Consider the following 26,293-nt stretch of genomic DNA (forward strand, 5'->3'; position numbering starts at 1 on the left):
TTTAAGGCTGAGTCGACAGAGGGGACGCCGAAGACTGGTTCAGATAAACGCATCACTGATGATGGCCGGAGGAAAGAATTGCACCTTCGACCTGTCTACGGATAGAACACTTGATGATGATAATCTTAGCCACGGATGGGAATCCAACTTTGGACGTCTGCTACATGGTGAAATTCGCTGCACACACACACTCACCCACCTAACCATTGATCCCAGAAACCTCGTCTCTCTGTGTTAACAGACCCTCGCGATGGAGAACAAAAACGAGAGTACAGTGCGATGCCGTCACCACGCGCCCCCTAAACTGCATCGCCGAGTAGCCCCGCGGACGCCGCCGGCCGGCAGGGCGAACGAAGCTGGCAGGTCAAGCTCTGGCCAAAGTGTTGAATTTTCTCGTGCAGCAAAGCGGTGGATCTCTCCGGACACCCGCGCTCTCTGCTGCTCGAGCCGGCGGTGCGGTGGGTTGGCGGAGGAGGGGGTAAGGTGGAGACGGTGGTGATGGCGGGGCGGGGGGTTTGCTGCCTTCAGCGGCTGCACCAAATACATTTAATTGGCTTGGCTCTTTGTTAAATTTTGCGGCCAGCACTGTGAGCGCGAATGGCGGGGGGGGGCGGCAGGGGGGGGGGAGAAAGGCAGCCATGCATTTTTCATCGTCGGTAGATCACGGCCGAGGAGCGCTAGCACCACGCTGGGTTCGCTACTCGTCGCCCGATTTTGTTGAGGGGGAAGGGGTGGGGGGTTACGCAGCGCGTGCCAGCGACTACACGGTAGACAACGGGAGACCCGACAGGAGATCGTCTTAAGGAAGATCGCGGGCAGCCAAGGGAAGCGCTAGGAGCGTCGAAGAAATTCGGGGCAGAGATGGGGGCCGGCCGCATTCGCATCCGCGCTGCCGCCACCGCCCTCTCCGCGCGGCTAACACAGCCCCCGGGGGACTGCGTTCGCTTCACGTCTCTCCGAGCGGCGATCGGGGAAACTGAATGCGAGGGCTCCCGGCGCGTGCTTTGTTCACGACAAACGCGCTCGCCGCACTTGTCGCTGTTTGCTAGACGGTTCGTGGTCGCGGCTCCTTCCCGAGTCACACGACGAGTTTACTCTCCAGGGCTCTCGCTCCGTTCTATGCCCTCCTCCACCAGCTGCCTGCGCAGTGCTGCCCCCCAAGTCCCTTTGGATCCATTTACTCCATGCTGCCCCACACCATTAATCCACTCCATGCCGCCTGCCGTCATCTCTGATCTCCATGCTGTAATTGGCTCTCTGCTGCCCTGTGTCTTATAGTTGTCCCACGCTGCCCCATGCCATTTATCATTCCCATGCTGCCCCATGCTGCCCGATGGCACGTATGAGTGCCACGCTGTCCCCCCCCCCCCCCCCGTGTTGCCCAACATGCCTTGGCTAGCTGCACGTGACAGCGAGTCGGCGCGCTGGGGGGTGGAGCGCTTCATTAGGCACTCTAAGAGATGTGTGTGTGTGTGTGTTTGGGATGTGTGTGTGTGTTTGAGATGTGTGTATGTGTCTGTTTGAGATGTGTGTGTCTGTTTGAGATGTGTGTGTGCTTGAGATGTGTGTGTGTGTTTGAGATATGTGTGTGTGTGTGTGTTTGAGGTGTGTGTGTGTGTTTGAGATGTGTGTATGTGTGTGTTTGAGATGTGTGTGTGTGTGTGTGTTTGAGATGTGTGTGTGTGTGTGTTTGAGATGTGTGTGTGTTTGAGATCGGAGCTCGCTCCGTCGGCAAGCTGAACATTACCGGATTTAGTCAGCGGTGCGTAATTTTACAACTCATGAGTGCCTCTCTCTCTCTCCATCGCTGCCGCCGTGCGAAAGAGCACATTTAGTAAATTAGGGAGAAATATGCTATTTGAGATCGTGCCTGCTGAGCGAGCGCTCGTGATTGTGGCCGCGTCGAGGAGGGCTGGAGTACGCGCTGATATTGAAATAGTACACGGTCGCAGGCTCCGCGATGCTGCCCTTCATCCTCCTCCCCTCCACTACCAACTACCACAACAACAACCACCATCATCATCACAACCACCACCGCGTGCACAAGCGTCGAGGAGTCGTCGGTCGCACTCGCCCCACTCGTGTCTCGCCCCTCGGCAAAGGTCACCGACCTCCACGGCGAGACTCGCGGCGGAGCTGCAAACAACACGGCGCGCGGAAGCAGCGACGCCAACGCCAATCGACCGACGCAGTTAGAGCAGCGGTGGTGGCGGCGGCTCCGTTGGCCACCACGCCATTCCCATTCTCCCCGATCGGGCCGAGAGAGTGACGGGGTGGGGGAGGGGCGCGGGGGGGGGGGGGGTCAACGGACGGGGTCCGGGAGGTCAAGGCGGAAGGCTCCATACCTCTCACGTAGAGGTTGGCGGGAGCCGAGTAGACCGTGCCGACGTCGTTCGACGCCACGCACTCGTACTTGCCCTGGTCCGAGTCCTCGCTCAGGTCAATCTGCAGGGCACCTGCGGTTCGCGGATGGTAACGGGGACAAGAGTGCAGGAGGGGGGGGGGGGGTCCGGGGTCAGCGTGGTTTCACGCGTGATGGCGGCGGCGTCACGTTCACCGTCGTCATCGAACGGTCATTGACGTGGAGCCATTGAATGGGAGTTCCCCCCTCCCCTGTCCAATTCCCCCCCCAACCCCCGCCCTCCATAGCCTCCTGCCTGGGCTCCTCCACACTTCACTGCTACGCCAACTGCCTCGGGGACACGGGGCACGCTACCCAGAGTGGGCCCCGTCTCCGTGAGCCACGCGGCTGCAGAGCCGGCGACCAGGACGTTCCCACCAGCACCCCCCCCCCCCCCTCCCACGGAGGTCAACAGGAGCTGCACCACTCTTGCAAGGGTTTAAAGGTCATGGTGCGGGGCTGCTACGACGAGTGGGGAGAAGGGTGGGGAGGGAGAGAGGGAGAGCGGTCGGCCACCCGGCGCTCGCTCCGAGACCGAGCTGGCCTCACGAAAAGGGAAGTCAGAAGCGCAGAGCGGCGAGGGACGTGCTCCGCTCGGCGCGCGTCCCCATGCTTTCCGTCCGAACAATTTTAAACATTTCCTGTGAGCGCAGCATGGAGCTTGGCGGAACACAGCGCAACCGCGCTGGTTAATATTTGTTTCCGAGCTCCCCGCGAGATGTTTACTGGCTCTCTCTCTCTCTCTGTCTTTCACAATTTTCCCCTCTTTAAAGATTTTTATTTTGGCAGCCTCCCGTGGTGTCCGCGCTGCCTACGCGCTCCTCGCCGCCGCTAAGAGGAGCGTGACGCTGGGTGGCCTTCGCTTAACGAGACCTTTTTAGGCGGTGGTGTGACAGGACGGACTCGCTCCGGACCCCGCTACCCCATCGCCCCGGTACATCCGCGTCAAGCCACGAGACTTAAGATATCCATTTAGATCCGGTGCGGATCAGTGTGGGTCTGACGTGCTAGAGAATGGCCAACGGAGGCGGATATCACAGGGTTACCTCCGAGAACCCTTCAAAAAGACTCATGGTCAACACGGCAGAGGGCAGACATATCCCAACCCACTCGGCCGAAGAAAGCAATGTTCATCGAATGGATATGCAAGTGGGTATTTTATTTTTTAACGCCCACAGCTATACTTTAGCTAAATTAAGTGTAGAAACATTGAATGTGGGTGGGTAAATGTGCCGTTGAGCGGTTGGAGCGATAGAGCGTCGTGAGTGATGGGGGCTGGGGGGAGGGGGGATGTGGGGGGGGGGGGTCTGCCGGGCATGGCCCAAGGAGAGTCCTGGGCCATGTTCAGAGCCTCTTGAGCCACACAGCAGGGTCACTCGGCTACTGATAGTCTCATGGCACCCTTTCTAAAGTAGTGATGATAATGGTCACAATAATCTCCCCTCCCCTATTCGGAAAACACGGGGAAAGTAAATCAACAAATGCGAACATTTCCTCAGCGCAAGTCATTTTGAAAAAAAAAATTTAACTAAGAAATCCGCGTGGGGCAATTCATTTCCTATTGTAATAAAAGATGAAATAGCCGAGGCCTTTTCTGTGAATTTGTCAATTATTGTCGTACGCATCCCAGAAATGGGATTCTAAAGATGAACATTATATTTCCCCCCGCTGTACTTCTCCTTTAATGAAACGCGCAGGACAAATTGGTTTGGGGTTGTGGGGGATTGCGAAATATATATAAAGTAATTTCTGGAGACTGGAGGCAATGTGAAAGCCTCGATTTATATATATGTGAAAAAGCTACTCTTGGAACTAATGTCACATTCCATATATTTTTTTTTGCGGAATAAAAAAAAGGTCAGAACGATGCAGGCAAAAAAAAAATCGGTTCATTTCCGAGCGACCGTTGCTAAAAATCCATTTCATGAAAACTGAGCAACGCGGCGATTAGAAGCGGTGGAGGTCACATTGAACAGGGATAGGGAAATTGGTTTTTAAAAGTTGACGATGATTTTTTTTTTAACATACAAGCACCAGGGAGGTTTCTGGCATGTGTGGCGGGCGGTAGCTGGGGTTGGGGGGGGGGTAGAGGGCGATGGGTGCCCATTTATAACATAAGCACGTTTAATTCACCCCCCCACGTGAATCATGAGTGGCAAGGAAAAAAGCACGCAAAAAAATCGATGCCACGGCCGATCAATCGCTTCCAAAAAAAATTTAATGGTAATGTGCGTCGAAACGCGCGATGCTTTCGTGTTGCTTTGAAATACGCTCCGCGTTTATAGTTGAGCAATTTAGCGAGGTGGCATTTGTTTTAGTGCGAGAGGATTAATTAAAAACGCGTTTGGAAAAAAAAAACCCGCCATGAACCGAGGTGAAAAGTTCGTGCCGGAGTTTTCTCGACGACAGAAGTGGCGGAAGGCTCCACTTCCTCGCGATATCACCGGACGCTGCTGCCTTTGTGTCACCACCGCCACCGCCACCACACGAACTGGGGCCAGGGATCGGCAATTATTTACCCAGGAAAGTTTCACCGAGGCTCAGGGCCATTTTCAGGTGGGTCCTTGTTTGGCCAGTTCCATTAATGATTGAGCTACAAGTGTGGGGCCGCTGGGTGTTAGTGTGGGTCTCTGTCTAGGCTTCCTAGAGTGGTGTTGCAGCGGTCAGTGCGCAGCGCTACAAACCTGCCGACCCGAATTCCGATTCCCACTCACGGCCACCAACACCAGTGACGATTATCTCAACTGGTCCTGGGCCTCCCCTACGTCGACTAAATGAATACCTGGCGGAGTGTGCAAAAGCAATTCAACTGGACTGGTTCTGGCCTTCATAGGTGCTCCTCGCGAACAGCACTTGTCCCAACAGCCTGTGAAAGGCTATACGGGGGACATTTGTCTTTGTCTGCTTAGGCCTCCTGTCGAGGTCACTTCAGTCAGCGTGGCACAACACAGACGTAAATAGCGCGTCGGTGTTCGTGCTCCTGTCGTATCGCTCTGCGATGCACTTCCGGGTCGACCCGACGTGCCGACGTTTCACTGCGCGTGCGATTCGGTTCCCGAGGAAGCTCCCAGCACGTTCGAGCGAAACGTCGAGACATCGTGTCAAACGGCGCACGGCGCGACCCGAAAACGCGTGTGTGCGTGGGCATATGGGTGTGTGGTTGCGTGTGTGCGTGGGTAACTAAACAGTGGCCCGCAAGCGCTCGCGACGTCGACGGGGAGGAAGCGCGGAAACGTGGGCACGCACGCAACTCACTGACTCACTCACGTGCTCACTCACGCACCCACTCACTCACGCGTTCGTGCTCATGCACGCACAAATGCACGCACACACGCACTCAGCTGCACTAACCGCTCAGTGGTGACAACGCTCACACGGCGGAGGAAGAAGGGCACAGGGATGGCCGGTGGTGGTTGTGATTGAAATCGTTGGTGGTTGTGGTTGGGATCGGTGGTGGTTGTGGTTGGAATCGGTGGCAATGGCGGTTGTGGTGTGAATCGAAAGCCATGGCACGTGACAGCACGCGGTGCGTGGAGGCGGCCTTACCTCTGATGGGGCCACTGCCTGGGTGTACGAAAGAGAAAATGAATAAACAAAAAGAAAACAGAAATAGGAGAGAGCGTTAGAGCAATTCGACAATTGTTAGGGGGCAGAGGTCGCTTTAGCAACCACCATGGGGGGAAGGGGAGGGTGGCTGCTGGAGGAGGAGGGTTCGTGGACGTTTATTCCAGGCGATGGACATTGCCACCCCCCTTTTGGACAGACTATGCCCGTCGCAGTTTCTTTACCTCTAAGATTGTCGCGGTTACCAAATGCGCTATATAGATACGTCGCAATTAACGGGACGTCGGCCAAGTCGCGCGACTATTCATTCGCCGTGGACGCGCGGTGCGACTGCCGTCGTCGGAATCGCCGCTGGCGATTGTTTTCGAAACAAAAAATCCTCCTTTGACTTCCACGGAACCTGGCCTCCTCCCGCGGTCGCCACGACCGCCCCTGGCTCCCGAACCCCGAGACACAAGCAGAAGGAAACTCGCGAGCACCTAGCGTAGGCCGCACGAGTCGGGACGCGGGGAACGCGGGTGCGGGGGTCGGGTAGGGTCGGTCAGGGCAGGGAACTTGCGAAGGAGGAAGGTAAGGGTAGGATCGGGTGGTGGGGGGGGGGGGGAAGGGTGTTGGGGTTAGCTGGTGCTGCTAGTGAAGGAGTGCCTGGCAGCTATGACCCCGATCTCAGAATCAGAATCTTTACTAACACCAGAGGAATCCGATGAGTTATGAAGCTCTTTTCCACGGATGTCTGGACCCTGCCTCGGAGGTGCCCTGTGGAAGGCGCTCACTGTCCACGCTTGCCGGTCGGTCAATAAATTGGGAAGCCGCATGGCAACTTCCCCCCCCCCCCAACTTACTGGCAGAATCGGCAAAGTGACGCAATTCCCGGGGATGCATCAAGGATACTTGCATTGTCTTCGCCTTGTGGCGTGCTCTGGTCTACGCACACCGGTGGTGAGACAAGGCCACGAAGAAGAAGGCCGTCTCTGGTGTAGGCCAATCAGTTCCCAAGACAACGGGTACATGGGTCGTCAGAGAATGTTTGTTTGCATGTTTCTGCAGGCGAGTATGTGTGGTTAATGCAGAAGATATCTTACGCACCGTTTGAACATTTTAACAGCTGTTTATTGCCAGAAAGTGTCAAACCTTAATCTGATTTCTCATCATCCTGCGTCGGTTTACTCCGCCTAACGCTTAGTAGATCGACGAGAGAATTTTTTTTATGACGACTTTGGAAAGATCCTGTATCCCGGCCGAGTGGCTCAGTGGAAGAGCCAGTGGCTCGCGATTGAGAAGGTCGCGAGGTCAAGTCCAGGTTAGGAGGAGGGGGGGGGGGGCGGATGAAGGGGGGGGGGTTGACTCAGCTCATCATCCCTCCAGGGTCGATGCAATTCGTGCCACCACTCTGTGAGCAAGTCAACAGTGGTTATTGTCCTATGAATAGACTTGTCCCGACCACAGGAATGTGGAATTTCCAGCACTGGCTCAGGGCTGTAAACGGGAGATGAGTGCAGCCTCAATGCTCAGTTGAGCAGGATCTCACTTTGACTTTTTAAATCCTCTCAAGTAGGTCGATTTGGCCCGGGGTCTATCGACTTTCTAAAGTTTTTGTTTGACCTCCAACCAGAAATTGTCTCGCGACCGCCCCCACACTCCCGCGGCCGCCCTCTCTCAATATAAACGGCCTCTCGCAATCGTAGCAGTGACATCTTCTCTCGAGAATGCCCCCCTCTTCCTCCTCCTCCTCCAGGAAGACGGGGGCGATTGTTGCTAAGCTAATAATTACCGCTTGTCAGCTGCCGCTTAATTACACACACACACTCGTGCGCGCGCGCCGCCCGACGGGAAATGCCGCGGGGTTTTTTAGCGTCGGGAAAATTCTGCGGCGGCGGCGGTGGCGGCGACGCTAATCCGCTTTGCCCCTCCGCTCAGAGGCGCAGGGGTGAACTTCACACGGGAATACGGGGACCTGCCCCCCCCCCCGGCCCCCCACGATTCCCGATGGGTGACGTGCCGAGACCCGCTTAGCGATGGACGAGAAGCAGAGTCGGCTGCGGTTTTGAAACGCGGTTGTGGTTGTGGATGCGGTTGTGGATGTGGTTGTGGATGTCGTTGTGGATGTGTTTGAGGATCTGGTTGTGGTTGTGGATGTCGTTGTGGATGTGATTGTGGATGTCGTTGTGGATGTGTTTGAGGATCTGGTTGTGGTTGTGGATGTGGTTGAGGATGTGGTTGTGGATGCGGTTGGATGTGTGCGAGCTGTGTGTCGGCCGTCACGGGCGAGAGCGCCGTGCTTGCGAGAGCCAACAACCAAATCCCCGCCGCGGTTGAGCTCGCTCGCTCGGCTGACTCCGAGCTCGCTCATCTAGGAGTGCACCCGCGAGCATCTCCGTCTGCTCCGGGAGAGTTTTTTTTTTGTTTTGCGACCCACGCTCATCCGCTCGGGGCTCGTTCCAGACCGAGCGAACGAACGCCCGTTGCCAGCGAAATGGAGGCGCGTGCACTCACCAAACGACTCTGAGGACGAGGATGAAATGACAGACGGGGGTGCCGAAAAAAATAGAGAGAGAGAGAAAAGACAGCGTGAGAACAGAAAACAGGCAGGAGTGAAAAAAACAGAAGGCCAATTGTCACCATGACACCCATCGCGCACGAGGAAGGATGACGCGGATGGTGAGGCAGGGGGATGGAAGTCAACCTCACCTCACCTCACCCCACCTCACCCCACCTCACCCGTGTCACCGACAGGGAAGAGCAGCCAGAGGAGGTGGGGTGGGGTGAGGGGGGATACGAAACGCATAAAAATAGAGAACACACACGGAGGTGAAGAAAAGATGCGAAACAAGTCCAACCGACGAAATGAACCAGAGAAGCAGCAGCAGCAGCAGCAGCTGCAGATGGCGTTCGTGAAGGCAGCACTTGGAGGTGCCAAGAGCGGCGCGAGTGAAGGCGGCCCCGGGCAGATCGCACGCACACACAGCCTCTCACACGCTCGCTCGCACACACGCGCACACGCCTGTGCACACGCACGGACGTGCGCACACACGACATACACACACAAGCAGACGCGCTCACGCATGGCACTCTACCCATTATTTCCCGAGGACATTATTGGAGGGGCCAAGCCGCTGCACGTGAACGTCTCGTGCATCGCAGCGGAGTCGCCCGTGAGCCGCGCGTTAGGGATTGCCTGGGAACAAAGACAAAAATCCCCCGTGTAGCCTCAACAGACTGCTGGGGCAAGTGCTGTTAGCGAGCACCTAGGAAGGCCGGCATGGCACACGAGGGGGTGGGTGGCCAACACCACCCCCGGCCGCCTTTGTCTCCCCAGTGGCTGATGTTTACACACCGCACGAGGTGCTCATTTGAGACTGAGTCGACCTAGGGGAGGCCCGTGACCGGTTCAGATATCCATCACTGGTGTTGGCCATAAGCGGGAATCGAACTCGGGTCGCCAGGTTCGTAGCGCAGCGCGCTAACCGCTACACTACCGCCACCCCCACAGCCGCAAGCACGCACACACACACACGCACGCACTCCGCCGTTATGGTCCGTGCGGTCTGCTGCTGGGAGGAGAGCATGGGGAGCAAGGGAGAAGTTGGGTGGGGGGGTGGGAGCAAAGGTGGTAGCAAGGATGTAACCCTCTCCGCAAATGGGTTTTTTCTCTCGCTTCGAGGAGTAAAGGTGACGGGGGGGGGGGGGGAGGTGGGGACCATAACATGGGGGCCGTAGGGGCGATGGTCCTCGATTTGTCTGGGCTCGGACGCCCTCGATGGGTCCGCAAGAGGGAGGCTTTGACTGGAACGCTGGGCCTCTCGCCGCTGGTTGTGTTGGAGCTGTGGCGCTCGGGGCGCTCAGGGTGGTGTGGGAGTGAAATCGCTCCCCCCCCCTCCAATTCCCACCTTCATCACCCGGTACCTTAGCCCCTCTACCCCGTGGGTCCTGGCACAGTAGCGCCACCTGCACGCTGTCTGAACCCCAGGGGAGGCTTAGTCCGGCTCTCCGAGCCTCCTGAATTAACACTGAACCCCTTTGGCAGCCTTAGTCTGGCTCTAGGAGCCGCAGTGATTAACGCCCTACCCAGCGGCCTAGCGCGGTCAACACTGTTCCCTAGGGCCCCCCCCCCAATCCCCTCCTGTCCGATTCCCTCACCCCCCCCCTTCGTAGCCCGGAACCTGAGGCTGTGGGCCCTGAGGCTGTGGGCCACGGGTGCAATTGCACCGCCTGCACCCGCTCGATCGCTGCACCGCTGCTCAATTGGACCACCGGGTTAACCGCGGGGACCTCATGGGTTCCACGCAGGGACCAGCGCTCCTCGGGGTGGGGCGGGGCGGGGCGAGATCGTAAGCGGCGGGGACTCGGGCCGCTTCCTATTGAACCAAAATGATCCGCAATGGAGGGGGGGGGGGGGGGGGTTTGGAGCGGCGAGTTTTTATTTTGACGTTCGCGAAACTTCCAATTAAACTCCGGCTCGGCGAGTGGCGCTCAATCCGTTGTGCCCGCGCATGCTCTCTCATCGCTCGGCGGCACACGGGGGCCGAGCGCGTAATTTCATTCCTTCATTTTAAACGATGGCGGTGACGTTTCATACAAACGCCGTGCTCGGGAGGGGGTGGTGGAGGAGGTGGGGGGGATGGGGATGTGCGGGGGGGGGAGTTTGCGCTTGGCGGTTGGTGGTTACGCACAGCCCAGGCCGTAATGAACTGAGCAGCTCCTGTAATCGTTTTCAATCTTCTCCCCGCGAATTCAATTCTAATGCTCATAGGAAACATAACAACTGGATGGTGGGAGTAGAAAAAAAAATCACATGCGCACGCAAACATAAAAATGAGTTAGGGGATAATTCGAGCACACTCGCTCGCTAATGTAATGAAACAAACAAATAACGTGCGGTAGAACGTGGCGATAAAATGATGGAGCGCCGCTTTCGGGCTTTCACCTCGCGGGCCACGAATTCCCCCGCCTGGGCCTGGCGCTGGCACAGAGAAGTAGCCGGGGGAGGGGGGGGGGGCTGGGAGGCCGCCCACGTCGCAATCGCTTGGGGAACAGCGCGGCCTCGCGAGGATTATATTAGGTGGACCTCGGCGGGACTCACCTGGAGGTCTCTGTCTCAGAGCGCGCGCGGCGCCATTTAGATCGGCAACCAGGAGACGGAGCCAGCGTCGGTGCTCATCTAATTGAGTGAACGAACTCGGATGGCCGCGGCCAGAGATACGGTTCGGGCGACTGATCTAATCGCAGTCATCTCTGCACGAGCGCGCTTGCGCCGCGCGCTCTGCATTCAGCCCCGGCGAATACGAAGCGCCGGGACGGGCGAGCGAGCGAGCGAGCGAGCGAGCAAACGAGCGTCGGAATGTCTGGCTCTGCGTGGACAATGCTCGCTCTCTCCTGGCCGCTCGGCTTTGTGACGGAGCCAGCTGTGCGGCACCACCCTCCCCGCAGAGTTGCACCGCCAATTACGGAGCAAATTTGATGTCCTGTAGCAAAGAAGCTCCCTTGGGTTGCAGTTGATATTTTTGTTTTGTTTAAAGGGAGCATCACTTTCACTTAAAAGGGTTGAATTGGAGGATGGGTTTGGAGGTTAGAGGTTTATGGGGTTAGAGATGATGGTTTAATGGTTAGGACCTAGGGTTTTAGGCTGTGGTTTAGGGATCAGGGGATAGGGTTTAGTTTCACGGCTTATATTTGGGCGTAATATGTTAGATTGAGGGTACGGGGCTTGGGTTAGAGACAGAGTTGGACTATGATTTAGGGTTAGGTTTAGGCTTAAGGGCTAGGTTTAGGGGTTGGGGTCATAGAGGTTGGATTTAGGGTTACGGGCTTGAGTTAAGCTCCCCATGAACTCCGCTCAAATGGGCCCTCCCTCGCGACCACTACTGCCCGACCCTCTAACTTCACCACCACCTTCCACAACGCACGGACACGGCGGAGCGACTGCCCCCCCCCCCGGGCCTCCGCCCCACCGCTCCTCCTCCCTCCATCACCCACCACCCACCCCCCCCCCCCCGTGTGCCCCCCACCCCATGGGGTGAGAGGGAGGGGGTGGTCTCACGAGGACCGCCTACCGGTGCGGAGCTGCTTGATGCGCCCGGCGCTGGCCTGCGTGTCCACGGGGAAGAAGTCCTTGAACCACCGGATGTCGGGGTCCGGGTTGCCCGTAGCGGCGCACAGCATGGTGGCGGTGCGGGTCCGCTCCACCACTTTCAGCTGCGGCATCATGTCGATGCGCGGAAACCCGGGGGGCACCTGGTCCTCTGTGGGCGAAAGGCGACGAGGGGTGGGGGGTGGCAGTGCAGCAGGTTAGTTTGGGCGGTGGTCGCGGCCTTTGCTGAGCGCGGCGCTCGAAGATTGCTGCTGCACAGTCGACACGCAGCCGTCTAACTCGCTGGCCCCACCGCTGCTGGAACGCTTTTCTGTGGCCGTCCGGAACGCTCTTCCTTCCGATATTAGGAAGCCACTGGAGCTATGCACTTTTAAATAATTCACATTGAAAACTCGTTTGTTTAGAACTGCTTTTTGTGTTTAGTTTCTTGTCCTTCCCCCGCACCTCCGATTGGCGCGGTTGGCTACGTAAGTTGTGAAGGAAGTGCAACACACATACAGACATACCAAGACCCCCAGAAACGTTTAGCGGCCAGCAACAAACAGCACCAATCGAAAATTGTCACGAATAACGTGACACGCGTGTACAAGGGGCGGCGTGGCCGGCGCCACGCGCCTGGGTCGGCCGCGTTTGCCTCCCGAGTGCCGATGTTTCGCGCACACACACCACACCAGGTGCCCGGCAAGGCACAGGAACGGTTCGGACATTGCCCGCCACTGTCAACAGCCGTGGCCGGCAATGGAACTCGGGTGTCTGGGTTCCCTTAGCACAGCGGTGTAAACCACTGCACCACCGCTGCCAGCACACAAACAAAGATCCCCCGTATAGCCTTAACAGACTGTAGGGGCAAGTGCTGTTAGCGAGCACCTATGAAGGCCAGAACGTTACACGAACGAGGGGGTGGGTGGCCAGCACCACGCCCGACCGCCTTTGTCTCCCCAGTGGCGATGTTTACACACCGAACCAGGTACTAATTTAAGGCTGAGTCGACCTAGGGGAGGCCCAGGACCGGTTCAGACAATCGTCACTGGTGTTAGCCGTGAGTGGGAATCGAACCCGGGTCGCCAGGTTCATAGCGCAGCGCGCTAACCGCTACACTACCGCTCCCCATGAGCACACAAACACACGCACACACACGTGCAAACAAACACACACACGTGCAGAAGCACACACACGCACACACGGGAAAAAAGCCGTCGGGGCTCAAAAAGGTGACGTGTCTAAACTTGGCGTGAACGCCGCAGACAATGGTGTCACTCAAACACGGGCGACTTCGCAGGGTGACGGCAGGGGAGGTGGGAGGGGTGCATTACGGGGGCGCACAGAGCGGGAGCGCGAAGTGGCGAGTGGGGGGGGGGTCGGAGGCATACGAAGTGGTGTGTTGGAGGGGGGGAAACGCATAAACGCGCGCAAACAGCTTTTGCTTGCACGCGTCCTTGCGCGGGTATGCACACTCGGGGTCACATTGTCGCGAGTTGCTGAGAGACAAGGATTTCCCAGATAGCTGAAGCTCTTGTGTATGCCGGGGGCTGATGAATGGAGGCGAGTTGGGGGGCGTGGGGGGGGGGGGGCTGTGTACAGGGAAGTGGGAGGGGAGGGGGGCTGGTGGTGTGGTGGGGGAGATGGGGACTGCTCACAGAGCAGCTCTGATGAAAAGCAGCCAGAATAGCGAAACCTCCGGGGTCACGGGCGAAACATCCACGGCGACGCGAGCTCGCGGACGTGACCCCTCGACCCCTCCTCCTCCTGCTGCTGCGGCGGCGAGACGCGACGGGGCCACGGGACCGGAGACAACGAGCGCGGGACAGGCGGGCGGAGGAAGGAGGAGAGCCGTCGAGCTCCACGGCGCAGAGATGATCGGCCACTCGGGGAGACAAAGGCGGCCGACCGAGGCGTGGCGCTGGACACGCCCGCCCCCTTTGCACACGCGTGTCACGATATTCGTGACAATGTCGATTGGTGCTGTTTGTTGCTGACCGCTTAACGTTTCGGCGGGGGGGGGGGGGTTCTTTGTATGCCTGTATGTACGTTGGTGCAGGGAAAGGACAACAAACTCAACACAAATTTTGTATCACAATAAACAAAGAGCCATTTGGGGTTAAAAAAAACCAGGACAGGTGGCAACCGCACCCCACACCCCAGTACCCTCCCCCCTCCTCCAGGTGTCACCCCCCCAGCCCTTACCCCAGCCCCCCCAGCCCTCACCCCGCACCCCCCAAGCCCCAACCCTAGCCCACACCCCCCCCATGCCTTAGGGGGTGGGGGGGATTAGGGCGCGCGCACGCGAGCTGACGTCATGGGCCTGTGGACCGTGAGAAGCGAAGCCGATCCCAGGCCAGAGAGACATTTGCAGCGATGATGTCACCGGCGCTCGTTTGTCACGCGTCATCCTCCTTCTCCTCCTCAGAGGTTGCATCCAACTAAATATTAAATAATGATGACCATAGCGATGTGCTGCTCAAAATGGGCATTCGCGTCCCGATGCTCAACGTTCAGAGTCGGTGGGTGGGAAATTACACATTCCCATGGCCGGGAAAGAGTTGATCCGTAGGGTCAACCGCTGTTTACGACCTCCCCACAAAGTTGTACTAATTCTCTCTCTCTCTCTCCCCTTGCCTCCCCCCTTTCGTACCTCTTGCCACAGCAGCCCTTTCGCCTATCAGCATTTTCTTGCTGTGGTTGTTCCACCCGATGAAGATTGCTTGTGTTGCGATCGAAACGTCGTGACTTATTTTATTTCATACCTACGTGACTTTACCGAAAGAACCAAAGAGTATGGATTCCTGCAGTCGCGAAAGCTTCAAATCAAGATTGTACTCATTTTATCGACCCCCGGAGGGGTGGTGAGCGGAGGCAATCCGCCTCCCTCCGCCCTCAACCAGCAGCCGCTTGCTCCACCGCTGAGGGACAGCACGCGGTTTGATAATTATACCGTGCAGCACGTGTAATAATAGTGATTGAAATACGTTTGGAATTCACGCAATTGCGACAGCGCAAGCGGCTATCGTGAAGGCGCTGCTTCGCCTTTTAGTCTGCCGGCAAAGGGGCGATGTTGCCGTGAGCTTTCAACCCAATCTTTTAAAACATTTAACAGCGGGGCAGTGAAATACACCCGGCAGTATTTACCAGGGCGGACGCTCGGATCGATTTGTCAGAACGCAATTGCAAGGGGCGGAAAGCGCGCTCCCGGCTCGGCCATGTCACCCGCCAGATCAACACGTTGGGGAAGATCCTAAGTACGTATCATGGGATCTTTTTTTTTGTGCCAGTAGCAAAGTATGAAAAATAAGAGTAGGTTTTTACCCTTTCTGGCAATACGACAGATACCCTGGTGAGACTTAGGCCATGAAGAAGGCTGATATGGTGGAGGCCAATCAGCCTCAAAGACAATGCCCATATATTATAATCGGATCACGTCTCGTTTGCACGTTCAACACAAGCACGCGTGGATACTGCAGACTTGATTCCTTGCAAAGGGCATCTTTTTTGTACTTGCATGATGAAGATATCTTGCGCACCGTACGTAACCAACCGTTGCTAATCGGGGCCGCGTGTGCATGGGCTTACGTAACGCTTTCCAACGTGCGTGTTGTCTTCGCAAGGTATTTAACTGGCGGTGACGGTAGGGGGGGCAGAAGCCGACGGGTAGCTATGAGAGTTTTGATTGCCAATGCTTTGGTACGACGACAATGTGTCTGGGCCCCCACTGCCACTCGCGTCTAACAGAATCTCGCACGCGGACCCATCGTGGCGGCCACCGCCCCGCACCCAGTAAAGGACCGACACGACAGAGAGGGAGCAGCAAGCTAGATGCACCAAAAAATGGCTTTGAACACAAATCCCTTCTTCTGTTGCGACGCATTACAACGAGTGCTCCCGCCTGCCCGGGCGTGCCTTGAAAGCGTCGCTTCAGTCGCTTCACACCGCGAAACAAAACAAACGGATCGAGGGGGACCCTCCCTTCTCACCCTCTCTCTCCCCTTTTTTTGTAACCCCCCCAAAAATAGACACACAGCGTGGGCGTTGTTTGTTAGCGTTGCTTAATGCCCCCACTGTGTGCGTGCCTGCAAGGCGAACTGCCTCCCACGTCCATCGTTATAAACCGACCCCCCACCCCTCACCAGCAACGCTTCACAGACCGTGAGCGCCACCGCCACCTTTTGCCACGAGTGGGAATCACCGGAGGAGGAGGGGGAGGAGGAGGAGGGGGAGGAGGAGGGGGAGGAGGAGGGGGAGGGGGGCGAGATCCTAACGAGAGAGCGGGCACATTAAAAGGAGTCGGGGCCCCCTCTGTAATGGGCGCGCCGGAGTCACGCGGACGTATTGATTAGGGGGTTACACGCCGCCACAGCGCGCCTTGACGGAGAGTTTCCAAGAAACCTCGAAATCTGGAGCCAGAAATTGAGCGGCGACCCAGCATCCCTTAAACGTTTCCCTAATCCCGCCACCCCCCACCCAACCGCCTCTGCAGGAGAGGCTCCATGTGCTGTCCGAGGTGACACGTGGAGCAGGGCCCAACTAGGTGACTCCGAGGTCAGAGCGCTGATCTGGCACCGCAGGTATCACGGGTTCGAATTCATGTTTCAAGCCGCCCGTCATTACAGACCGCGTTCTCAATTGTAGCGAACGGATTTGTCTCGATGCGGTCACCGGCGACGGCACAGTAAGAAAATCGCGACGTGAAATGTGTGGTTCTTCGCTCATTTTTAAATAATAATAAATTATAATCAGATCTGAGATTTGGTAAATCTGTTTGAACGTCACGCGACGAAACTCGCTCTCCTATGGCCGTGCGAGTGGGAAGTGCTGCCCCTCGCACTGCTCGGTGAGATTTCGGATTCTCCGTCTCGTGACGCTGACGCCGACCGATATGAATGGAGATGTAAAAAAAACTAATCTCGAAATGAAAAAAAAACAAACAAGACGACGCATGCCACTTTCCCCACGTGCTCTCGGGTCACAATCCCGCGATGTTCGGCGTGACGTCCGAGGTTTCGCACCACGTGACCAGCACGTGGAGACAAACGTCGAACGTCGTGCGGAACAATTCGCTTGCGCGTCGGAGAGCCGCGCAGCGCAACGGCGAGAACCGACGTGGCGGAGATGACATGTGAATGTAGAATTTGTCATTTGCATTGTGCACCCAATTCTCCCTCCTTCCAAGAGATCTATGCAATTTCACTTTTAAAATAATAATCATAATGTAACGGGTGATGGTATAAAGGGCACGGCAGTGAGCGGAAACTCCCACAGCGTTCAAACAGGGTCTTAGCCCAGATCATAAATGTGGTTCTCTTTAATGTATTCACAACTCTCTCGCTCCCATTCTTCCTTCTCGCCGATGCCTTTCAAAAAGGTTGAAAGCGTTCGTGCATTAGCTCCGCACGTCTGTCCATAATATGCGGGTCACGATAACTATCACAAAGATGAGCCGATGTGAGTTAAATCTCAGTATACAGTCGTGTAGCTTTTGTCGATTTGAAGCTTTCGTGACTGCAGGGATTCATCTTCTTGGTTCTTTCGGTAAAGTCACAGACCTGTTCTTCACCTGAGGATGGCTGCTTGCGTTGTGGCCGAAACGTCGTGAGAATTGTATTTTATTATGTTTAATTTTTATTACTTTATTATTTCCCTTCTACGTGGCTTTACCGAAAAAACCAAGATGAGTCGTGTAGCTATTCGGAACCTACACTTAGAAAAAACTAAAACCGCGCAAATTGATCGAGGAGTCACCCAATGCTTGACGATAAAAAAATAAAATTAAATAATCGACAAGCCTTTTCGTCGGGCGAATTCGGAGGGTCGTGGTTACCGCCGTAACCACGACCCTCCGAATTAACGCGAATTAAAGACAAATCAAAACGCTTCCGAGGAACACCAAAGCACGCTGGGAAGCGCCACGGAATCCATGCAGCGACGGAGACGTCCTTCTCAATTGAGCATTGAGGCATTGGTGCTCATCTCATGTTTATAGTCCCGAGGCAGTGGTGGAAGTTCCGCATTCCTACGGCAGGTGCGAGTTTATGTACAGCACGGTGGGACCCAATAGCCATGTAAATCTAGATTGCAAACTTTATTTGATTTCAACCTGCTTTTTGCGTTTGTTTTGTCGTCCTTCGCCGCACCTCCGATTAGCACGTCTGGCTACATACGGTGCGAAACAAGTTCAACACACACACACACGTGCGGTAAGCGCTGTTTTTCTTCCTTTTTCTTTATTTATATCGGTCTCCCGCCGGCTGCTCCTTCGCATGGAAACTCGAGAGGCGGCCACGAGCGCGAGATTTACTGCGTCAATATCATTGCGCCTCTCTCCCCGGCCCCGACACTTAAAAGGCACCTGCGGCAGCGGCCGCGATTGGAGTTCCCTTCGAGTATTTGCTGACGGGAGAGGTTTTTCTGGGTGGTGGTGGTGGTGGTGGGGGTTGACCGGCCCCCACGCTCGGGTAACGACCTTCGCACGCGCGCGGGCCCCCCCCCCCCCCCTCATTCATCTCGCTCGTGTCACTTTCTCATAACCGATTTGAAAACGGTAGGCGGGTAGCGGCTGTCCGTGCGTGCGCCGCGGTGCCCGCGTGTACGCGGCGCAAGGCGCACGTGCTCGCGACTCCTTATGTGTCGTACCGTGGGGGGGGGGGGGGGGGGGGGCTGGTTAGCATCGCACGCTACGAATCAATAGCAGTGGGTGAATATTTCAACCGGTCCTGGCCATCCCATAGGTAGATTCAGCATTGCACGAGTACCCAGTGCGGTGTGTAAACGTCATCATTTGGCAGACAAAGGTGGCCGGGCGTGGTGCTGGCCACCCACAGAATCGTGTGCTGTGCCGGCTTTCATAGGTGCTTGCCAACAGCACTTGCCTCAATTTGCAAAGAGGGTTATCCACGTATATCTGTGTGCGTACGTGTGGGACAAATTGCAAGACGAGCCCAGAGCAGAGTCCTGTCACCTGGAGCGATGATCGTGTCGGATAAATCAAATACCAGCGCCGTGAGCATCGGTACAGGCCCCACGATGACAAACCGGCCCACGGCATCACGCGTCGCACACCCAGGACGCACGCATGGGTACACGGGCCCGGAGAAGCCATTTCAGTGCCGAGCAATGAGATGGCCCTCACAAGAGAGGCAGAGAGGGGAGATTCACTGCAGAGCCTTTCTCTTCAAAACGCAGAATACATTGACCCAGCACGGGGCAGAATATGACCACGTGTCACTTCATCGCGTGCCTGCAAATTTCCGTCGCGGTGAACGGATCGACAGATATGGGGCATTGCGCACCGGGAGGGCCGCTTCCACCGCTGATGTTCGTGAGAACGTGTGCCGCAACGCGGAAACGCATCGGGAGAGATAACCCATTTCGTCGCCTGGTAACTGCGGCCCGAAAATGTAGAAGCCACCTGGACGAAATTGGCCAAACCCATCATCGGAGGCCATAAATAAACCGGTGCGTGACTCGCTCATCACCGCTCGACTCCTGCCAACGCTCGTTTAGGTGGGGTGGCTCCGGCAATAATTTGCCGCTTCACAAGGCGGTGGACGTTTCAGCGTCTCGATCCGTGAAGGGCGAAACCGGAAACCCGACACGTGGTGGGCCCTTGCCGTCACAGCGGGTCCGGTCCATGACTCGGGGCACTTCACGGGGTCCCTGGCAGTAGCGCCGTTGAAGGCTGAGAGTGACCTCTGGGCAAAAAAAAAAAATTGTCTTCAGTTTTTTTTCTTTTTACCAAAAAAAACAAGGGGTCAAGTGACACGGGGGGGGGGCCTCGCCTCCTGCGTGGCAGCGAACCCCGAACTGACAGCCACGCAGTCACTTTCCCCGTCGGGTTTTTCCAATTTTGCGAGCGGTTATTAGGCACGTGGAAGGTCACCCGCCGCTCACGAGATAATGACTCATCGCTATTTTAGAGGTCACAATGCGATTCGAGAATCCTTTTTAAACCACCGCGTCGCGTTTTTTCGCAGTTGTGCTGTGACGCGTTTTAGGGTCGTGCCGCTGCGCACTATCCGGCACAGTGTCCGACGTTTCGCTGCACGTGCTTCAGGACACGAATGTTCAGCTCTCCCATGCAGCAACGTGGATTGAAACACGGGAGGTCGTACCCAACAGCACGCTCGGATGTTTTTTTTTTATCCTCTAGCTTTCACCACCTCATTAGAAGTGTTTTCTCAAACGCTCTCTTCAATGTGGCACGAGCGTATAATTGATGTGTAGCATCGTTGAAAGACGAACCTCATTCATTATACAAACAACGCCACCTCTCCCGGCGTAAACTCGCCACCGTCGATGCCTGAACTCGGCACTGGCGATCTTCGTAAGGCTCAGTGGCTGCCATTGGTTGAGGAGTAAGCCTAATCAAATTGAATGGCCAAACCGGCCAGAGGGCGCCCTCTGATTGGCAGCCGATTCGAAATAGAGGAGGGCCGGGAGATTCAAACTGAGGACACTGTGGAATGTACGAGAGAAGGGGTGGGGAGGGGGGGGGTTGAGGGGCTGGGGTGGATATAAGAGGGCGAGGGTGACCCTGGGTCCCCTGGAGTATCCTACGCGGCGTTCTGGATTCTTTTTGCGGTGCAGTAAAATAACCCCGAGGGAGCGCCTTCCCACACACAGAGGTGTCCTCGTGAGAACGGATGATTCGGGACTTGTGCAAGCGAGATTTTGAGGTTGTTACAATTCGGGGCTGATGTCACAAACAGCTGCGTACCCGGCGGCCTGACTCCGATTCCCGGCCGCGGCTCACGCCGACCCGGTGCCTACCGAGCCACCCCACGCCCCGCTTCACCAACCCGCGCCGAACCGGCGTGGTGAAGTATGGCCCACACAACCCCCCATGGCTGACACGGCACGGGGGAGGCCTCCACCCCGTACCGATACGTTCATCGCCACGGATATAACGAATTACCGCCGATAAGTTGATGTAAGATGTCATTGTTACGATGAGAACTGCCGCGAGCGTGGGAGTGGTTCAGTAATTCGGTGCAGGCTTATAGAGGGGGGAGCGGAGGGGTGGGGTGGTTGGCGTCGTACCAGCAGGCCCCATGAGGGGACCCGCGTGCGACACCACGTGGCCCGTTCCTTTCACGAGGACGATAAGAGGGTGGATTTTTGTTAAAATTTTTATTTGGCGCCCTGCTGACGGGCAAACGGGCGGGCGGGCGCATGGGGCGGGGTGAGAGAGAGAGGCACAGTGTGGCTGACACGCTGGGCCCCCCACATCGCCGCCCGCTCGACCACACAGCCCTCGAGCGAGCACCCTGTTTAACATAAGCGCCTGCGTCGGCGGGTTTTCTTGCTCCCCGATTTAGCCAAACGTGGCTTGGCCTTTGGCTTAATTAAATCAGAAAACGTGCTTCTTCCGCAGGTTTTCTCCTTTTGACGTCCCCACTCCCACCCCGCCCCCCTTCCACCCCCTCCCTCCCTACTCCCCCCCACACACACCCCCCGTGTGTCCCTGAGCGATGCATAGCCAGGTGTCGTTCTCAATGCCGATGAGGCCAGTCCTCCAGTCAGAATTGCGGTTCATTACAGCCGGTGATTTATTTATCGCGAAAAAAAAAGGTTCGCCGGTGTTTTTGAACCCTTTCCAACCGAGCTTGAAAGAGTTTCAGCTCAGCCTGTGGCTTTGTCTGCGTGTCACTGACGGCGGGTGAGGAGGGGGGTGGCTGGCAGAACGATAACTCTCTATTTATCCAATATGAACAAAACTTTGGTATGAAGTTGCCGAATACAAAGCAGACAAATTCGTGAGAGCGTAGCTCAAAACATGAAGACATACCAGCAACGCAAAGGACACTATTTATATGTTTAGCTTGTGCGACTACCTCGCTTACATTCCGCTCAATAAATGCATCCAACTTGAGTGCGCGTTGGCGAGCCTCGCAGAATCCATCCTTCCGCAGGATTATTCCTAATTAGTTTTTTTTTGTTGTTGATGCAGTCGTGCGGCAAGGAACGTGAGGGCTGGCAGGTGGGGGCGGCAGGAGCCCCCCCAAAAAGGGTGACAGGTGCCAGCTGTGAGAATTGGGGGGGGGGGGGCAGGGGTCAAGGGGTGCGATCCGAGGCCTTATGGAGCCTTCAGAAGAGGTTTGGGACGATCACTTGGGATGAACGACAGGAAATGGATCCAAGCCCGAGGGAGGGTTGGGGGGCTGGGGGTGGTTCATCCGTTCAGATAAACAGCACGTGCCGGAATGCCTCTCCGCTCCACTGTCGAGACATCGAGAGGAAAGAAACTCCAAGTGACAGCGACGCAACACGCACCCAGCTAGGGCTTCGTTTCCGACCGAATATGTTCCGGGTCGGCGGTCGGCTCGAGAGAAGTGTGGCATGCGAGCGGTGTAACCACGGCCACAGCCAAAGGTGCGGCGGGTGTGGTGACATACCGGGCGACCGAAATGCAATCCAGGTACGGAAATATATTGCAGGTCGCCAACCCAGCCGAAATCAAATCCCCCACGCGCATCGAAGGGTTGAGACAGCAACCCGATATTGGCCAGTCCTAGGCGGCACCACCACCACCACCATCGTCGTCATCCCCACGGACGGTTATTTATTTCCCACCACACAAGCCCTCGCTCGCTCGCTCTCTCTCATCGCAGCTTTGCAGATTTTCCCCCGCGCGTGTAAATTACGGCGCTCGCGGGCGTCAGCGGGAAGGGGCCGTAAACTCGGCCCCTAATTCCCATTCCGCATGCGGCCCACGGGCCAGCGGCGACGGCGGCGGCGGTGGAGGCAAGCGGCCGACAGTTAAAGTCAAATCAGGCAAAACGACCTTTAGGGTTTGCGAGAAGGACGGCGGTGTGCAACAACTGTATTAATAATGCAAACAGCAGCCAGGTCGCATCAATCAGGACCCCACAATGCTAGTGCCATCCGTATTCATTACATCCCCCTAATGCACCTTTCCCCCCCCTCGACAACTCCATATATCTTTTCGTTTTTGCACCTCCCCCCACCCACCGCCCCCCCCCCAACCCCCCCCCCCCCTTCTTTCCTCCCCGCCCAATCGCACGCCCGATCTCCGATCTCCGCGCGGGCTTCTGCAGGTTGTCTCGGTAATTACGCGCCGGACGATCGCGCAGAGATGCTTTCAATTACAGTTATGGGTTTGGTGCCCCGATTGGGAGAATTTAATCTGTTCAATGCTGCCCCACACGTCCCCTTCCCTCCCACCGCACTACCCCCCCCCCCACTCCAACCCCCCCCCCCCCCCACCGACTCCATCTCCTCCTCATCCCAACCTCCCGAGCCGGGCCTCGTGATTGGTGCAGCTTAATTGACCGGCACACTCGGGGTCTGGGCTGTGGAGGACCGGAGTAAATAATGGGAGATTTTCCAGAGGCAGGCATTTCGTGCGTGGTGGGGCGGTTAGACGATGCTCCGTCTGCCGGAGTTATGCGTGCCGTGCCACCACGGACATCTCACCACAACCGCCGATGACATCATCGACGCTTCGCTACCACGGCCACTTCCTCCTCATCGGTGACATCGCTACCCGGGTGTCATCACCGCCAAGGTTGTCGCTTCATCCGCATCTGTCCGGATCGTCATCCCAGAAAATATGCACGTGACCCGGCACACCACATTCAGTATACGCCTGGCTCAGGCTGTGGCTCCTACCAGTCACGTACCGCCTACTCCAGTCTCACAGCGACCTGGCCAATATTTGGTCAGCAATTAAACCCTGATCACCATTCTAATCATGATCACCGTTATATTTAAAATAATACAATAATCTTGATTTGAAGCTTTCGTGACTGCAGAAATCCATACTCTTTGGTTCTTTCGTGTAAAGTCTCGTAGGTTGAAAATAAAATAAAATAAATCACGACATTTCGGGCACAACACAAGCGTCCCACCTGATGATGGACGCTTGTGTTGCGCCCGAAACGTCGTGATTTATTTTATTTTATACCTACATGACTTTACCGCAAAAACCAAAGAGTCTAGCGATACAATTCTTTGCAGCCCTTTGTGAATCCACCGAGTCGGTCACAGCGCCACCGCTGCTCAACACGCTCATCTGCGGCGGTGGTGGCGGTAAAAGGGCAGCCCCCGCAATTGCTTGTGCGCGTGTGCTCGAAAACTGCTGACGGAAAGGCCTCCCACTGACGGGAGCTCCAGAGAGTCCCTCTGGAGGGAGAGCGTCCGAGTGGTGGCCTTAAAATATGGCTTTAATTCAGGAGAAATCCAGAGGAGGAGTGTATACGAAGCAGCGCGGGCCTTTGTAAACGTCCGGGAGCGGTGTGCGAGCCAAGAGGCTGTCACGCCGCACGTAGACCTGAGCACGCAGATCTGCGCCGGCGTTAGCTGACGCCTCCGAGAAAGAGTGTGGGGGGGGGGGGGGGGGAGAGGGATGCGGGATTTCTCAGGGCCACCTTTGTCTCCCTTTTGTTTCGTGTGGATTTTGTGTTGTTGTTCCGTGCGGCTCTCAAAATTAAAATCTGTTAACAGGACAGGGCCTGGAGAATGATGGCTGTGCGGACGCAGGCGGACACAATGGCCCTCTTTGTGCCCCGAGGGATGAGACGAGGGGGGACCGACCACACACACAAAGACAAAGATCCCCCCCCCCGTGAAGCCCACACAGGCTGTTGGGGCAAGTGCTGTGGGCGAAGTGCCGATGAAGGATGCGCTCGGCGATGCATTACGAATTGCTGTGCCATGGTCACACACAACATGTGTGCTCATGTTGAGAGTCCATGGGTCTCTACGTAAGAAAGGCTACGGGTGTCGACCCAATGTGAGTCTATCCACAGACTCACATGGGGACTATGGGTCACGATGCAGGATCACTGGTGACCGCATGATGCTGAGACCATCAACTCTTGATATTTGAGACACTGGCTTAAAAAAACAAAAACTTCTAAAAGGAGAGTCTTGAAACTCAGGAAGCCGTTATTGGATATACAAAGGGCTAGTCTGTGTGGCCCTGTGTCTCTATGCAATTTGGTTCTCTGCAAATCTACGTCTATCTATGGAATGCTACATTTCTGTGGGTGTCTATGCATCCCTATCGGTTCCCGTGTGAGTGTTATAGGTCTCCGTGCGAGAGTCTGCGGATCGCGACGCCAGTCACCGCTAACCCAGGGGAGGGGGGGTGGGTGAAAATCTTCACCGCTGTGCACTCGAGAGACGCGGTCGAACGACGGTCGTTCGTGCGGTCACGACACCCGGTCGAAGCGCAAGGCTCTCGGTGACCTCAACACCCTCAACTCAAAAAGCCCTCCTTATCAGGCGACCGCGGCTGCGCCGCCGATCGAGCGGGGCGCGCGGACGAGGAGCGCGAGGCCGAGGCGGAATGCCTTCCACGATGCCCGCCCGCACATTCCCCACCGCTCACTCCTCACCACCCGCGCCCGTTGCCACCGCCGCCACGGGTGTGCGTTTCCGAGGGCTGCGCGGGGCAGGCGGGCGGGCGGGCGTTATTAATTTTCCCGCGAGCAGATGGCGGCGCGGACAGGAAGCGATGGAAGCCACGATAACAGTGGCGATACTCTGGGAGAGAGAGTCAATTTATTTATATTTTTTGGTCTTTTTATAAAAAGTATATATATAATTCGAAAACTGCAAGCCGGGACACGAGCCTGCCAATCAAAGCCCCACGGCTGGGTTAAGAGAGAGAGCATCAAATGCTCGATTGGAGCTGTTGTTTCATATCCCTCCCTCCCTCCGTGCTCAGGAGAGGCCACAGGGTGAGCTTGCCGGATCGCTGCCGTTCAGCGCTTCTCTTGCGAGGTCCGGGCCCGGGATCGGAGCAGCCGCATCAGGCGCATTGCCTCGAGAACATCGGTGTAAGGAAACATTAGGGGGGCAAATGCACCCGCCCCCCCCCCCCAGCTTTAGGGCAGGGTGAACACGCTCTTCTGTTAAATGTATTCGTGGGGACCTGCTCCATACGAGACCCCCCCCCCCCCCCTTGGTGTCTCGCCACATCTAAGCAACAGGGTAGATTAAATGAATTATGCTCACGTCACGAGGCATTATGGGTAGCTTATCTAATCCATGTCGACGACTGTAACCGAGCGACTGATGCGCTGCATTGCAACGCAGCGCCGCGTGCGTTTCTGTAGCATTGGCCAAGCGTGTGGCTGCAAGACGAGGTTTTTTGTTGATGTCGATAGACGCAGTCGGCAAAGAGGCAGCGTTAAAAGAGAAGCTTCTGATGTTCATAGGGGGAGAGGGGGCGGGGTTTACAAAGCCCAAAATCTGGCACAAACATGGTCGAGGAAACGCTC

At 56.4% G+C, this 26,293-nt stretch overlaps 1 protein-coding gene across 1 annotated transcript in view; it reads right to left on the reverse strand.

Moving 5' to 3' along the window:
- The window catches only part of PTPRD (protein tyrosine phosphatase receptor type D), a 228,459-nt gene that overhangs the window by 57,519 nt on the left and 144,647 nt on the right, over positions 1-26,293 (reverse strand). The window contains 3 exon segments of the mRNA XM_061562738.1: positions 2,346-2,456; positions 5,948-5,965; positions 12,016-12,204. Coding sequence (XP_061418722.1) covers positions 2,346-2,456; positions 5,948-5,965; positions 12,016-12,204 — 318 coding nt within the window.

This window comes from Lethenteron reissneri, chromosome 4 (assembly GCF_015708825.2).
Source record: "Lethenteron reissneri isolate LAM-NWPU_2019-01 chromosome 4, ASM1570882v1, whole genome shotgun sequence".
Lineage (NCBI taxonomy): Eukaryota > Metazoa > Chordata > Hyperoartia > Petromyzontiformes > Petromyzontidae > Lethenteron > Lethenteron reissneri.